Genomic DNA, 17,090 nt, shown 5'->3' with positions numbered 1-17,090 from the left:
ATGTGAAAATACTGGTTTATAACTAATGTACCAAACCAAAGTAGTCAGGAAAAGCAGTTTTATTCCCTTCGTACCGATGAATAATTCTGAAATGTGGACAACTTGGAGAGGGACACTTAAACGTGGAGGGAAAGAGTGATGGTGACAGAGGTGGATGATCACGAAAGATGGAAAAAAAGAGTGAGGAGAGATGGTGAAAGAAAGCAGGGAGGCGGGAAGGAGAAAGAGAGAGAACCCCTCTAAGTTCCAACGTGGTAATTAGAGATGAATGTATAGTTGATATTGATCTTCCCTGCAGGACTGAGCCAGCACACTCATTTCTATAACACTCATCCATTATCCCAGCAAGCTAACACGCGCACGCACGCACGCACGCACGCACGCACGCACGCACGCACGCACGCACGCACGCACGCACGCACACACACACACACACACACACACACACACACACACACACACACACACACACACACACACACACACACACACACACACGCGCGCACACGCGCACGCACACGCGCACGCACACGCACGCACACACACACAGACACACACACAGACACACACACACACACACACACACACACACACACACACACACACACACACACACACACACACACTCCTCAGAGATCACCAGCTGGAACCGAAGCTTTGCCTGAGCGAGCCCTTCTTCTAAACTGGTTGCTAGGATACGGCAGTATGATGTTGCAGCGAGCAGACAGCCTGCTAAATGATGTAGTCTACTTCCTCCAAACTATATTCCTCTCTGGCATGGGGACATGTCACAGTGATGTAACCTGGGGCACTATGAGAAGCAGCCAAGCGGACTTCATCTTAAGTGACATGATAGTAAATGTTCAAACATGGGTCATTCACAGGATTCCTGGCCGCATTTTGTAATAAATAGATAATCCTGTCCAGGACGTAGTGCTGCGCTGGTCCCGTATCTGATTTAGTTTAAAATTCAAGTCCATCCACATCCTGTGCAGAGACACACGCGTGTAGTAACAGAGTTAGAGTAGCAGTGCGAGTGTGTTTCAGTGCACTGCGATCAGTGCATGTTAATCCAGGTTGGAAACATGGAGCTTTTAAATTTAACGCATGCTCTCTAACATTGTATTATTAATGCCTAAATCTTGGGCCAAATGGAACATGTATTGCTTTGCATGAAAAAACTGTCCCAAGTCAACAAGCCACCATCTAGAAGTTGTTCTTCCACGTTAACAATTTACCACCATGGCTAAAAATAAAGGTTAGACAAAATAGGTGCAGATTATATATTTAATGTGGATCTTCCCTTGTGACTCCCACTTGCTTCTGCCAGGCTGAACGTGGACTTGCTTGCGAGAAGGGAAGTGGAGTGTGCGAGGGGAGAAGGGCTGTTTATCGACTCCCCGCTGTAAAAAACATGACACTCAGCACACAGAGGATACATGGACTGATCCCCCTCTCTGATCTCAGCTTAACACAACTTTCCCCTGCCCGTCTCCTGAGAACCCTCTCGTTTTCCATGTTTAAACACCTTTATTCTCACTCTAACCCTTTCTCCGCTGCACGAGTGTTTCGTTCAGACTCTCCTCTGTGTTTCTGAATGATTTCCCGTTCACCGTCTCCATCGCCCTCTTTGTCTCTGTCAGCGTGTCAGGCCTGTACTCCGGTGGTGTCCCTGCAGAAGACAGGTTCTGGCTGTGCTCGCTGTTTCCCATTCACAGAAATGAAAGAAAAGGTGAGACCTCGGATTGATCTTCGAGGCTTCCTTCCTTTTACTCCCTTATCATCGACTACTAATCTATGTCTAGGCTCCTGACACCGGCACCTGACAACGTGGACAAAAAAAAGACTATTTTACACATCTAAAAATATTCATGTACACCTGTACATACGATGCACTGCTTTTAGTCCGCACACAAACACACAGGTAATGTCCGTACAATCATTCTCTTTAATAGACTTTAGTCACGCTTCAGGCAAGTTTGATTGGTGAACATATATTAATACATAAACTACTTAACTAACCTTGCAATGCTCTCGACGTTTAAGAGTCTGCGTGAAAAAATAAACACTGAACAAAATCCCATTACTTCTCCAGCATTCTTAAGAAGTCATTAATAATAGTAGCTAGGATTACAGTTTTGGCTTTAATAGTTTTATTTACAGTAAATCTGTAGATGGGTGGATGCTACACAGTTATCCTGTGCACAGACACAACAAAAACATCCATGTGCCCTACAGGACACCATGTAAACGCACAAAAAGACATCCATGTCGAGTATGTGCTGAGAGTAGCCTCCACCTGTTTTGTTGCTCTGCCAACACTGACAACTTTCACTGTGAATCAGACGTGGGCTCACAGGAGCCTAGCGACAGGAAGGAACTCAAACAGCACATATCTCTGCAGGCGGATTAACAGTGCGCTGTGTGCTGTGTTGAGATTTTCTTTTTTTTTTTCCCCAATTAGATTGCTTTGGGACCACAGTCATGTTTGGAAATACAGTTGTAGAAGGGAAGTGGGAAAAATGCCTGCCTACTGTAATGTCACATCTTAGAAAAGTGACAGACAATTCGTTAAAGCAAGTGTAAGATGAATTAATTCAGATGAAGATCCCACAGGACTCCACATTGGACCATATTAACACGATGAAGGACGTTTGCACTTCGCTCATGGATATTTTAGATTCCATGAGAGTCTGTTTGGGGTCATCTGAAAAACAGTTCTCAACATAAGGCAATCAACACCTCAGCTGGACGTGAGCTTTTCACTCCGGTGCATAATAAGAGTCAAGTCCTATCTCGGCCGTATCACTACACGGCAGCGACCCGCCACGCTGAGATATAACCACCTCCACAGGTAAACTAGCGTGAGGGACGTGACATGTGCTCATGCACACAGTAATACATGAACTCACATGCACCCTTGCTCCACTTGATAAAGTAGTGAGTCGTGTGTGTTACTACTGTAAGCCTGTGCACTGATTAACAGTATTTTATGATGTGGAGTTGGATGGGGCTGCTGCAGTGATTTCAACAGATGTACAGCAATGTCCAAACCTGCTTTGTCCATCCTAAAGATAATATGGTTGGAGCCATTTGTGCCCGTACCAAATTAGGTTTAAAAGTTTTGCTAAATACAAAAGAAAAAAGCACAATTTGTCTCACATGCAACTTTTTTACCGTCCTCAACTTTCAAGTTTTTATGTACAACTTGTGCTGACTGTAAAGATCTTATCTGACAACATCAGCGTGTAGGAACTGAACCAAATTCATTAACTTCAGTATGAAGCTCAGTTCATTTTCATGGAAATAGTTGCACCAAAATATATCTACAATTTAATATGTTCTTGTAATGTAAACACTATTAGATATGTCTGTGACACGTCTAATGTTTGCACTCTACGACATTCAGCAAATAAAAAAGCACAAAGGTGGCCTAACAGAGTAGCAACTTCCAGGTATATTTATTTCTTTTTATTGACTGAAAAACTCACAAATTGACAATTAAACACTGCTCAGGTGCAATGCAGATAAGACAGTCTGTAGCTCTGTCCGGCTCACTGGATCTTAAGGACTTGTGTGGACTCCACAGCATCTCACATGGCCATTATTGGAAAAATTCTGAGCTTATATAGAAATAACATACAAATGAAGCGTGAAGTGTGACCACAAAGGAGCACAGCATAATAGAGAGTCCCTGAGAATGAAACAAAGGCAAAGAATATGAGAGAAAAAGACCTGCATTCAGCGAAGACAAAGAAAGACGAGAGCCAGCTAAAGACAGACATGAGCCGACAAAGGGAAAGAGCTATGTTTCAACAGATGCTTAGTTATTCATGTCGGTCCAAGAAGTCTGCAGCCTGGTGAAAATTCTTGTACAGTATCGTTCTGTTTGTGTGTGTGTGTGCGTGTTACTTCTGCCCTCAGTTAAGTCAGTCACGACTCCTGGTTTAAAAATAGCATCAGTGAGGTTGCAGAGCTATTTATACTCTTCACACACCCTGCCTGCAGGGCTTCGCTGCATCCCTCCATGAGGATGTGTGTGTGTGTGTGTGTGCGCGTGTTTGCGTCTGCGTGTGACTGATGAATGTTTTAGCTCATTTCAATTCTTGTCTCGCTCCGTTCTGTTGCTTTGAGCTGAGTCATTCATTTTTCTTTCTCCACCTCTCACGCTCTTTGTGCCTCTGTGCACCGACGCGCCGCACAGAAACACACATATTTGAGGGTAACTGACAGCAAAAAGTGAATGACAGTCGGATGAGGAAAAGAGCAGACTTAAAAACACACACACACACATGTTTTTCCCAGGTAACAGTGAATGCATCGTGTGTTTGCCTGCAGACACAGACAAAAGAGGAGGCAGCTGTGCTGAGAGAGGCTGGTGGCTTTCTGCCACTGATGCACTCTCACTGATTCAGACGGAAATGCCATGGATGGTTTGCCAAAGCCAAATTACACCTTGATTTCCCTAAAATGCCCATCGAGATAGGATTTCCGCATACTGGTTTCGCTCAGAGTCCCAATTACTAAATAATTCATTAGGGAGCGATTAACAAGTTTGCAGAACGGACTTTTGTTTCCTGGTAACTGTTGAATAAAAGTAGGCGTTCTGCTTCATTCAGACAATCTGCTTTATCAATTTGTTTTTCAATGTGTTGCCTAATGCTTTCTATTCAACAGAAAATAATTCACTGTACTCTTTTGGCAGGAAATAGTGCAGCAACACGTCTCACATTTAAAGTGATACATGTACATTTTCTGTAGCCATATTCCACAGTTGCATTAAGCACACGCATTAGTATATGAAAGTGAGAGAGAGTGAGATGTGGACACCAATGAGCAATGTGCCCGTGAGATACACCTGGCAACTGGTTCGGCTTTCAGTAGCATCCAATTAGCGACATGTTTAAATAGTTGTATTTAGCAGCTTTTTGAAGAAGCGCAAGCCATTGTAATTTTTCATCATTCTGTTGCTGCTCTCTGCTGTTCACTTCACGAGCAGTGCTCTGCTTCAAAGTTGAAATGAGACTTCAAATGCAGTCAAACAGACACACTCTGATCTCTATTGTTGAGAGAATGTTATGGGGTGGTAGTACGTGGGGGGAAATCTGCAAACGGCTGCAACGGTTTCAAAAAGCTAAATAAGATAAAGACCGGAGATTTCTTCTCAACAGACTTCATAACGTTATATTTTGATGTATTTAATTATAACTAAATATATGAATACGTCCTTGTGTGTTTTGGTGTGCATACGGTCTCGTGCACTGTGACTTGCTGACTAAGGACATAACGGTGTGTAGGTACGTGAGGGTGTGTGTGTGAAACGGAGTGTGTGAAGGTGGCTACAAGGATTCCAATAAGCAGAGTGCAGTTGTTATTAGATTTGGATCCCTGCAGTCTTTATTAAACCTCAGTTCAATTCAATGTAATAGACTGAGAGCAGAGTTGCATCTTTATGAAACAAGGGGGACACATGCAGAGACATGCTAACGCGTGCCTGCACAGGGTACCGGAGAAGACTGTGTAAACAGTGGGACAGTGAGCAGGAAGAAACAAGTAAACGGAGCGGCATGGCAAATTCAACAAATACAGCAGGGCAGGAAATTACATTTAGGCATGAGGGTGGATGCGGAAATGAATAGAGGTAACAAGCAATTAAGAAGCTGAAGTGGGAAAGGGCAAGTGGACCCCAGCGACCTGCCGAGTAGACACAGAGCTGAATGAAGTAGAGCCAATAAGTAGAAAGGAACAGGGACAGTCACACAGCTCCGAGTCAAATGTGTGCTGTGGTTTTCTGGATGTTCATCCTCACAGGACTTATTTTGCTTAGAAGACGGTGAGGGAGTGGTGCAGTCTCCGGCTCATCAGTATTCCACTGAGAGAGAGGGAGTATGAGGGGGAGAGAGGGAGGGAAGGAGGGGGGGGGATATGTGAAAGAAATAAAGACTTGACAAGTTTAAGAAAAAAAAAAGAAAGAAAGAAATCTGAAAGCAATGAGAATGCTTTTTTTGTGAATGACAGAATCAGAAGGAGGACTGGAGCAAAGGAAGACGGCAACAGAAGAAGAAAAAAAAAAGCAAGGAAGGCGGGAGTGTTGTAAATTATAGTGAGAGGAGGGGGAGGATGAGAGGAGGGAGGAAAACTCCAAGGCTGACTCAGAGGGATCCCTCTTCACTTCTCATCTCTTCTCCTCCCTCCCTCCCTCCCTCCCTCCCTCCCTCCCTCCCTCCCTCCCTCCCAGGCTTTATAGGAGCTACCTACATGACATTTCTCTTCTTTCATTCTCATTTGCTTTTTATTCCGTCTCTCGCGCTTCCTCTCCTTCTCTTTGGACCCTCGGGTGGGGACAAAAATAGAACAGGCTACCTAATGGTTACCCTCTACCTTTGCTTCTTTTCTTTCTGCCCGTTCTACCACCAGAGGAAACATGAAAGCCTGGCTCTGATGGCACAACAATAAAAGAAGCAAAAGAGTAAAATCACCTGATGCAACTAAAATACAGAGGAGTCCTCCATCAGAGTATGCCGGTGATTGATTAGCTGTAGACCAACCATTGATTGTCTGTTGATTGTTAATAGATCAGAGATAGATTGTTTGTTGTTGAGGCATTAATCACACAGCTAATCATTTAATTGACCAGTCAGGGTGTCACATAAATGATGGTGTTTATGCTGTGATAAATGAACGTGCTGTAATGAGCTGACCACTGCTGCAGCCTACGCAACACATTACAACATGACAAACACATCTGTTCCCGACTAAAATTACATGCGAGTTGGGTTGGCAAGTGGACAAGAGGATGAATACAAGGACATGAATAGAAATCCTTCAGGGAAACATTAGAGCACTGTAGCCATTAAGTTAATGGATAATTGTTAGAATGTTCTTTCTAGGACATATTTTCTTTTTGGGGTTTTATGAAATTTAATTTGTCATTGGGTAATCAAATACTTCATTATATCACCTCATTTCATTCACACATCTATGTCCTGGTGTGTGAATGCTAGTGACTGATATCGAGTTGTAGACCAGACACCAAATTGCCAAGCTACGTGTGTTAGGCTAAAATTAAGATAGCTTTGTGTGTGTGTGTGTGTGTGTGTTGTGGCAGGAATATGAAGTCACGACAACTTTAAAATTCAGGGAAACTCGCCATGCATGAGTAACTAGAGCACCCACACTTTAAAACTTATTTAAAGCTACGCTCTCCGACACCACCAGATGGGAACCTAGTGGCGTCAGACCTGACACTTACATGACCTTAACATGTGTATGTTCGCACCCATTACTGAAAACAGCAGAATGGAAAATGCCTGTTGCTGAAAACCATCGGGAGTCAGTCCAAGAGTGCACGTCACGCTGTACACGATAGAGCGATTGTTAGTCAAAAGCATATCAGTGTTTCTGTTGAATATGTATCCGAATCAGACAATGGTTCCTGTTTATGCAGCGGTGTTCCTACTCATGTTTATTCATACGCTGATTAACTCTGCAACTGCTGTCTCTGCTGTGGTTCTAATTAGCATTTTGTATGAGGCCTTGCCTCAGTAAGTTAGATGTATGTTAGGCAAGCATGGGTTTTAATTTTACTAAGCGGTAAGTGTGGGATGATCCTGTCAGCCAGGGCGCACCATATGGGGATGTTTGGAAAACAAACAGACCAAAAAAAAAGGAAAGAAACTACGAAAAAAATAGATGAGAGTGTAATAGGAGGACAGGTGGTGTGTTCAGCAGGGAGCAGGTAGGTGCGTGGGCAGGACTTTGCACCCCGCTGCTGCTCTGATTGTACAGCAACGTCCTTGCCTTAGGCTTGTGACCCTGTCCAGTATCAATAACACACGTACACAGCTTGGAACAATATGAATGACCAGAGAGCGAAATCTGTTCATAAGCTGACTAGCTTCAGGTCTATTTTGAGATGACATTAATTGCACCCGAGGAACTTTGGGCACAAGCTCTAAACCCCTCATCGCTAACAAATCTTCGTCACATACACCTCCACACAATACACTATTTTATTTAGTGGCCTTGTAACTTCTCCTGCTTCCATCTTGGGCTTTTGCAAGAAGGAGAACATACACTGCTCGGTCAAAAAAGAAGTCGCACACTCTAATATCAAAGCCTTTAGCTTTGATTGGAGCAGCATTTGCTGTATCATTGTTTAAATAAGCTTCTGCAATGTCACAAGATTTATTTCTGTACAGTGTTGCATAATGTTTCACTAAGTTGATGATGGGAGAGTCTGACCACTGTGCAAAGCCTTCTCCAGCACATTCAAAGATTCTCAATGAGGTTAAGGTCTGGACTCATTCACAATTTGAGCCCTATGAATCCTGGCATTGTCATCTTGGAATATGCCTGTGCCACCAGGCAAGAAAAAATGGAATAACCTGGTCATTCAGGATCTTCAGGTAGCTGACCTCAATCTTTGGGCATAATGTTGCTGAACCTAGACCTAAGAAACCGCATAAACTCCAGATCATAGCACTGCCCTCACAGGCTTCTACAGTAGACACTAGGCATGATGGGTGCATCACTTCATCTACCTCTCTTCTTACCCTTACCCATCACTCTGGAACAGGGTAAATCTGGACTCATTAGACCACACGACCTTCTTTCATTGCTCCAGAGTCTAGTCTTTATGTTCCCTAGCAAATTGAAGCCTTTTTTTCTAGCCAGCCTCACTGATTAGTGGTTTTCTTAAGGCTACACAGCTGTTCATTCCCAATCCCTCGAGTTCTCTTTCCATTGTACGTGTGGAAATGCTCTTACTTTCACACTATTAAACTATTAAACATAGCCCTGAGTTCTAGTGTTGTTTTTCTTTGATGTGATCTCACTGAACGTTTAAGTGATCACAGATCACAATCAGTCTGGATGATTTCCGACTGCATTTCTTCCTCGAAGACGATGGTTCCCCACTATCATTCTTTTTAATGCTGCGTTGGGCAGTAGTTTCTGTCGTGTTTTCTCTTCTTGATGCATGTCAATGATTTGACTCTTCTCAAACAGACTAACATCTTTTCCACGGGATGTGTCTTTCGAACGTTGTTGTTTGAGAAATGAGAAGCTACTCATTGCATCAGGTCGTGTTAAATAACTTGTTGCCAGCTGAAAATAAATCACCCATGCAATAGTTATCCAATAAGAGGCTCGTACCTATTTGCTTAGTTAAGTCCAGGTGACAATGTTTTTTGGCCAGGCAGTGTATTATCAACGCCCACAGGGACAGGGACGATCCATTTTATTCACCTCTGGTGTAGCTAACTCACATCTATGATTCATATCAAAGATGAATGAAACATTTGCCTGAAGGGTTGTAGCTGGCTGGGGGGAAGCAACTGTAATCAGTGACTGAAGTGAGTATTTTTTTTAGGTAATGCACTAGCAGACGTAAAAACATCTAATAGAAAGTCTTCTGTTATTGTTTCTGTTTTGTATATATGGGGCTGCATCTTTCTGGGGTTTTTCCTGTTTATCAGAAAATAAAATCCTTGTCAAACACAGGTTGTGTCTGAAGCGGTGGAAAAAAAGCATAGTCTGGCAATCAATATATTTTACAAAATACCTTTTGGCTGTTTTGGAAAACAATTTCAGAAACATCTGATTCAATACTATATTTATAAAAGAATGTCAAATCAATGCCACAATCCCATCTACAGCACTTTTCTTTGTAATTGTAGAATCTTTGGATGTTGTCCCACAGACTTAACTGAAGTTTTGGGATTTCACCTCTTTTCAATGTTGGAAAAAGTCACACAGGTCAAAGACATGATATGACATAATAATAGTTGTGTCTCATACTGTGTCAATAAAGTATACAGTAAGAAAGGGAGAGAGGTAGAGAGAGAGTAAATACACCAATCAGGCATAACATTATGACCATCTTCCTAATATTGTGTACGTCTTCATTGTGCCTCCAAAACAGTTCTCGTCAGAGAATGGACATGGGTCTTCTAAGGGTGTCCTGTGGTGTCTGGCAATAGGATGTTGTTAGTGGGGGCATTTGGGTGCTATGGGTTGAGGGGAGGGACCTCTGTGGATCAGGCTTGTTACAGTGCATCCCACGGATACTTGATCAGTTTGGGATCTAGTGAATTAGGAAGCCAGGTCAACACCTTGTGCTGTTTTTCATGTTTTTTTGAGTTGTTCCTAAACCAATTTTTGGATGTGTGCTGACAATGGCTGCTGCCACCAAGGAGTGTCATTGCTCTGGGGTGGGGGGTGTCTGGTCTATTCTAGTTAGGTGGTCTAAGTAACATCCACATGAATGCCACATCCAAAAATTTACCAGCAGAACATTGAATTCTCACAAGATGCTCAGTGTTATTTATTTCTTCTGTCAGTGGTCATAATGTTATAGTACTTGATCGGTGTGTATATATATATATATATATATATATATATATATACACTGTGGTATGGTTTGCATGGAAATCAAAGAGGAAGAAAAACAGAAAGAGAAGGAAAGAGAGAGACATTTGGTCCATATGTGTTTAGGTTATTAGGACAGCTGGTGGCTTAATACTTGAAGGATGCTATTTATCTAACTTGTTGGAGGCAATTATGGCACTATGTTGGACAAGACAAGCACACAGTAGCAGACACCAACACAGGTATGTGTGTGCACCACACACGCTTCATGATGCAAGTAACAGCGGAGAGATACTTGCACATGCTCAGAAAAGCACACACGGTTCACCTCATGCTACCACCACACAGTCTAATTAAGTTGCCCTAAGCTCACTGTGGGAAGCTAACAATGATATTTAGCCTAAATTCATCACTTAGAAACAGGCTTTCATCCAACCTGACATACACATGAAAGAGACAATGAAGGAATATTTCTAAAAGAAATACATTTCCAGCTAAATGGCTATTATTTTCAAGAACCAAATGGATTTCAGTAACTAAAGCCTTAAAATAACATGACAGCGACTGTAAAATGCACTTAGAACTTGTTGCTTAGTAACAGAAAGATGCATATGCATTTTAGTGTTAGCAGTAGTAAGCTGTGTAATCAAAAACACCATGCACCGTGCACAGTTTCATTTGCAGAATCCACTGGCTGTTGGTCTGATGAAAAACACAACAAATGCATACAATGCATTGTAATGTGTATATAGTATACGGACTGTGCAGCTATTGATGCTACATAAATTGAAACATATCTCCAGAGGATGGATGAAACTGAAGGCATTTGCAATACCCAGGTAGGGCTCAGTATATGTTCTTTAGTGAAGGGCCGAGCTACTATGTGTAATGCCAACGATGAAGCACATGTAGTAACAGAAGGTTGCCAGGTGTGTGTACAGGTAGATCCATTAAAAATATGGTGTGTATCTGTGTATTTTGGTCCCCATAGCTGGACCAGGTACCCTTCATTGCCCACAGCAGTGTTAATATTCTGCACACATTGGGTACGGCCAAACCCCATTAATCATGTTTGTGAATGTCTAATCTCAACATTACTTGCACTGGTTTCATTTTCATGGCTGTCTGCAAGATTTATAATGGCGTTTGGAGGTGCATGTGGTGTGTGTGTGCAAGAGATGTAATACACTGTTATGGAAGCATGCTCTTAAGTGTGTCACCTTGTTGAGGAGAAGAATGTCCTGAAGTTAATGCTCCCTGTGGGCGGGGCAGCATGTTGACACACACATTTGTTCCTTTAAATGTGTTTTTGTGTTTCCCATTGAATTGTGTTACCACCTGGAATTGTGTGTTATGCTCGAGCAGGTGTATACAGTGGGTGTGAACATGCACGCGTGCAAAAGGCTTGACCTGGATTCTGTGGCATGTGTCCCCATTTGTTTCCATGGTGACAATAAGTGGCCTTTCAAGAGATGTCCATCCAGATGATGAGATCAGATTACATCAATGGAGGGAAAGAGCAGAATCACTGAAACACTGGAGTGAGCAAGGGAATGACTACGGAGAGGGGATGCAGGCGGGTGACGGGGCGAGGATGGGCCTACAGGGCCTATAAATGAAGTGCACCAAAGGGATCATCAAACACGCACGCAGACAGCATGATCTAACACGCACGTGGAAACATACGTACAAACAGGCAGACCACAAAATCTGATCATCTCCGAAGCTTCCATTTCTTTCAACCGCAGTCAATGACATAAGGACACAGATTCACACTCAGAAACAAACACACCATGATACCAAGTGCATGCTAGTTTTGTGGTCCAGCGACAATCAGCGAGTGAGGAAGGACAAACAGATCTCATTACCTAGGACTAACAGTCTGCTTGGAGAGCTGGATGCGGATGACCCTGCTAAATGGTGGACAGCAGGGCTGTTTGTCTAGACGAAGGCTGTCTAGAGACATTGATTCCAGAAAACAAAGCAACAGACTGACAATCACGGAGTGAAGACTGGGAGCTTTTCCAAGCAATTCCTCAAAATGGATAAAACTGGATTGATAAAAGCATTCAGACAGTAAAACTAAGCATACATTTAGGGCTCAGCTACTAGCTTGGGAGCTACAGTACAGTCTCCTTAAGGGTTTACAGCTTTAAACACTTTGTCATCCTTCCTTCAGAATAAAATAAATAAAACAATGAAAAAAAAAATTACCTTCATTTTCATCATAATCGTCTTCAACGTCATAACCAGACTCATCAGCGTCCTCAGTGTATGGACTGTCAGCTATAGGGCAGTTACTTGTATTAATAAAATGTCACTTCAGCACTACTAATGATATGCGTATACAAAGGAATACAATCACAGTACTAGTGTACTGTACTACACAGTGACTGTCTACAGTTAAATTCCCAAGACTATCCCACCATTGCACTTACTCCTATTTTATGTTACTCCAGCAGCAACTAACAGGACAAATCACAGAGTTGAGAATTTTAGCACAGTGCCAGAAACCAGTCATGCTGTACAAAACCAATAAATAATTGAGGAAGACCCTTCACTACCTAAAACGAAAGAATTTAAAAGCTCTCCTCGGCTGCAAAATGAGGCAGGTTAAAGTGCTGGCTTTTATCAAATTGTGAAACTTATTCCACATGATTTGTGATGGATATCTGGCAGTGAGCAAATAAATAAATAAATAAATAAATCACACTATCATTCATGTTTAGATAAACTGTATTGGATTAGTTAAGTGATGTGACAGTCTAGCATCCGTTTTTCATCTGTGGGATTAATACTATGGGAAGTGTCACTAAAACAATCTTCTGTATTTACCATCTGAGTCCAGACAGTCATCCGCCACTACAAGTAAAAGTAGAAAAAAAGAAAAAGAAATAGATGGTAGAAACACACTTGACTGGGAACATACTCCAGTATAATGCTGAGAACTACAATACGACTCATACATATTGTATGTACAACATACAATGTTCCACGTCTAAGCAGGCCACCAATGTGTCCAACTAAAAGACGAGCTAATCAAGTAAAACTAATGCTACCTCAAGTCACACACAGACTCACAAACACACAAATCACTTAATGACATTTACCCAGTCTGATCTCGTCATAGAGATGTTCCTCTGGTATATCTGGTGATTAATAAGTGGACATCAACCGGAAGACAGAGATGAATGTGTAAGCAGTCGTGTGTGTTCGGGGAGTTGGGGGTGGCAGGCTAATAACTATAACTGAATCATCAACATGTTTCCAGTCGGAAGCTGTAACATAGCGTGCTTCAGGGCACCAATAATGCTGCTGATTTTTAGTTCATATACAAAATTCACATAAGCACAGACAAACTAATCTTGACTTGGAGCTAATCAAGATCCCTGAGGGTGCAGATGTTTTGATTAGTTTGTCGCCATAATCAAGAGAGTGACGGAAGAAGAGATGAAATATATCCTACACTTTCTCCTCTTTTGCTGGTCTCATGCTTTTTTGTCTGAAAGAAAGACCCTTATTACTATAAGCAACTCACACATTTATGAATGCATATTAGATTAAATGCATTATGTATAAAACCAAGGGTCATCCATGCCTAAAGAAAGCTTATCTCTGCATAAGGAAGTCTAGTAATACTCTACCAGGTCAATGTAGTAAAATGCACAAACAAAAAAAAAGAATTTGGTTACCAAAACAAGCCTTTTAAATAGAATAGAACACACACTAGTTAGCCATCAAGCTGTTCAACAACCACATGAGTTCACAATATATATTCCACAACTGCAGAAGCTGTCGCAATGCAACCCAGTCGTGGCTACGATGGTCAGTGTTGCATAACAGAGCCAGATGGTTTACTTGGCTTTGCCATGGTGCTGGCAGCCATGCCACCGTAAGCTTGTTTCCTGCATGGCCGACATGAAAGAATGGCAAAAACACTGAGCGTTCACGTTAGTGGCGGGTTATAGATTCAGTTGCACCAACAGAAAAACCAGTGACAGCAGATCCATTCAGCAGTTGGGAGGCTGCTGTCGAGTCATCACATTTACGATAACATTTGTGTTAACATCGGTATGCATCACAGTTCCACATAAAGCCAGATCAGTCAGCTTTCTTCAGCGGAAACAGGAGTCTGAACAGTTTCATCTTAATTGTTCGTCGTCTGTTTTGGCGATTCTTGTGTAAGTGACAGCAACGTTTCCATAAAACAGACACAATACAATGAAGAAGAGGTTGATAAACATTTCAAAGATAAGTTTTCAGCATGTATCGAGACAGACAGGAGGGGTCTGGTTGGTGGATTATAGACTAGAATCAGTGCGTTTTTTGTGTATTTTTGAGAATCAGGAAATAGGAGATAGGCGTGTGTGCCTGTGTGTTATGGTTGTTTACACAAAGTCCAAATTGAAATTCCAAATTGACCCTTAATCTGTACTTCCTGTGCCTCTGTAGATCTGAAAGGAACATAAGAGGTCTCAACATGAGTGCACCCCCCCCCCCCCCCACACTTCCCCTCTCTGGCCTTTCTAAGGACATGAGGGAACTGTTTCCATTAAGCTAATGTGGGTTTGATCCACGGTGATGTATGTGAAGTGGCAGGATGTGGAGAGTGAGGTCAATGTGGAGCTGGGTGTCTGTGGACAGGTGATAAGAGGAGGGAGAAAAGCAGGTGTGCGTTCAGGGGGAAGCACTCTCAGAGAGGAGGAAGAACACAGTATACGTATGCATACCAACAACCAAAAGCACAAGGGACCCGTTTGCATTTGCATGCCCTCTCCTTGAAGTAATCAGATTCATTCTGAGATCGTACACATATCTCAAGTGGATTCAAACAGGGCCAAGAACTAATTGATTCTTTGTAGGTGTAGGGTTGACACACTGAGGTGCGTAGGAGAGGTACAGGGAGAGAAGAATATTATGGAGTTTACCTTCTACGTCATTACAGTCATAGTCTTGAGTGAAGCATGGATGGGGACAAGAGCACACACACACAAACACATGAAAGCAAAGCCCCTGCACCACGATGTAGAGCAGAAAACAACACATTTAAAAAGGTTAATGAAATGACAATATGCAATGGCAAGCTCTGGCGAGATCACTGAAATGACCTCCAGGTTGAGAGTAGTGCTTTGGAGCCAGTAAGTACTGATGTAATGCTGTGTTTTGTATCTGAGAATAATGAAAGCACAGGAATGCTGTTGTCACAAGTGGTGAGGATGAAAAGTTGCTGACATGCTACAAAATACAGAATTGTTGTGTCAAGTATTAGCAGTTACAACAGTAGATAGAGAGAGTGAGTGAATTTTTTTTAAAAAAAAATCATACAGTAACACAAATGATAGTAGAGACCCTACCTTTGACCCGTTCTCCACGGTTAAGTTGGATCTCTCCCTCCCCCTGTGGCGTGTAGGGCTTGACCACTATAAAAGTACGTCCTGGGACAGCACTGTAGAGTTTCCGTTTGGGCCCGCGGGGGCCTGTCAGTGCTGGAGGGGTGTGATGAGGCGGGCTTGGGTCTCGCTGCACTGAGCCGGGGCTGTAAACAAACACATATGTTACTGTGGTGATTCCAGGGAGCTGGTAACTGAAGCCCGTGGTCACCGACATGGTCGTCAGCGGGACAGCAACCTGGTGACACCCCCTGGTAGTTATGGTCGCCAGGGAGGGATTCATAAACAAGCCCCGGTGCCTGTCAATCAACCGCCAATAGTCAAGTGATCCTTGGGAGAGTCATGAGAGGAGAGTGCACTCCTCCCAACCCCTCTCTCCCCTCCTTCTTCTTAATCCTTCTCTTCCTTCCTTAATAGCAATGATAATATCCTTCTGGCGTTCTTTCACCCTCTCCTATCTCTCCCCTCTCCCTCGCATCCTAATCGAGGTAGAAGCAGAAATATGTAACGGTAAGAGGAACTGCACTGTTTCCTTTTCTGTGGGGGTTTGTCAGAGCTGTCTGGATGCCCCCCTCACTCAAACACATCCTGAGTTTGGTGCTCCAGCAGAAGTCCCCTTCAGAGAGGGGACAGCGATCCCCCCGCGCGTCCCCAGTTCCAGATGCTCCAGGCTGTGGCTACAGATCTTGCCTCGTCCTTGGGTCCTGGTTCTCCTGCTGTGGAGGAGAGAGGCTGGGTCTGCTCCCCAACTCCCGCTCCCTCTCCCGGGAGTCCCGCCGTGTCTGCCTCTCCTCTCCCCTCCACCCCTCACACATACACGCTCGCTCACACACACTCACACACACCCTGGCAATGCTGCTGCTGCTGCTGCTGCTGCTGCTGCTGCTGCTGCTGCGCTCCGTGGCTCCCCTCCCCTTTGACGGTTCGCTCACACTCACACACCACAAGCCCTCTATGTGCATTCTAGCTGTGCGCAAAGGCACATACACAGACAGCCCCCTCCACTCCTCCTAACATTGCACCTCCACTAGTGTGGCATACGCCACCACCAGCATGTCGCTAACACATCGCTGACACACACACACACACACACAAACTGGTCCCATAGCACGATTGATCTCCTTCTGCCTGTCTGCCCGAGAGCGTGCATGCGCCATGGCTCCCCGAGGCAGGCTGTGTGAGGATGTGTATGTGTGCGTGTGTGTGCTTGTGTGCAGTAGGGCTGGGGGCAAAAAGCTCCAGCCCATTTGGTTTAATTGTTGCTCCTCCCTCTTTCCCCTTGCCTCGAATCCCCTCCTTCTCTCTCTCTCTCTCTCTCCCTCTCTTGCA

The 17,090-nt window shown here is 43.5% G+C and overlaps 1 protein-coding gene across 10 annotated transcripts in view; it reads right to left on the bottom strand.

Moving 5' to 3' along the window:
- shank3a (SH3 and multiple ankyrin repeat domains 3a) overlaps positions 1-17,090 on the bottom strand; it is a 131,439-nt gene that overhangs the window by 39,770 nt on the left and 74,579 nt on the right. For 8 of the 10 annotated variants that reach the window (XR_007113519.1, XR_007113518.1, XR_007113520.1 and 5 more), the window contains 2 exons: positions 15,726-15,907; positions 15,300-15,323 (listed from right to left, as the gene is read on the bottom strand). Coding sequence is in view for 7 of the 10 variants with exons in the window: in XM_047595644.1 (XP_047451600.1) it covers positions 15,300-15,323; positions 15,726-15,907 (206 nt within the window). In the remaining 3 variants the exon portion in view is untranslated. The remainder of the gene's footprint in view (positions 1-15,299; positions 15,324-15,725; positions 15,908-17,090) is intronic. The other 2 variants (XM_047595645.1, XM_047595647.1) reach the window with 1 other exon arrangement.

This window comes from Mugil cephalus, chromosome 10 (assembly GCF_022458985.1).
Source record: "Mugil cephalus isolate CIBA_MC_2020 chromosome 10, CIBA_Mcephalus_1.1, whole genome shotgun sequence".
NCBI lineage: Eukaryota > Metazoa > Chordata > Actinopteri > Mugiliformes > Mugilidae > Mugil > Mugil cephalus.
This window is presented reverse-complemented; position numbering and strand designations above follow the sequence as displayed.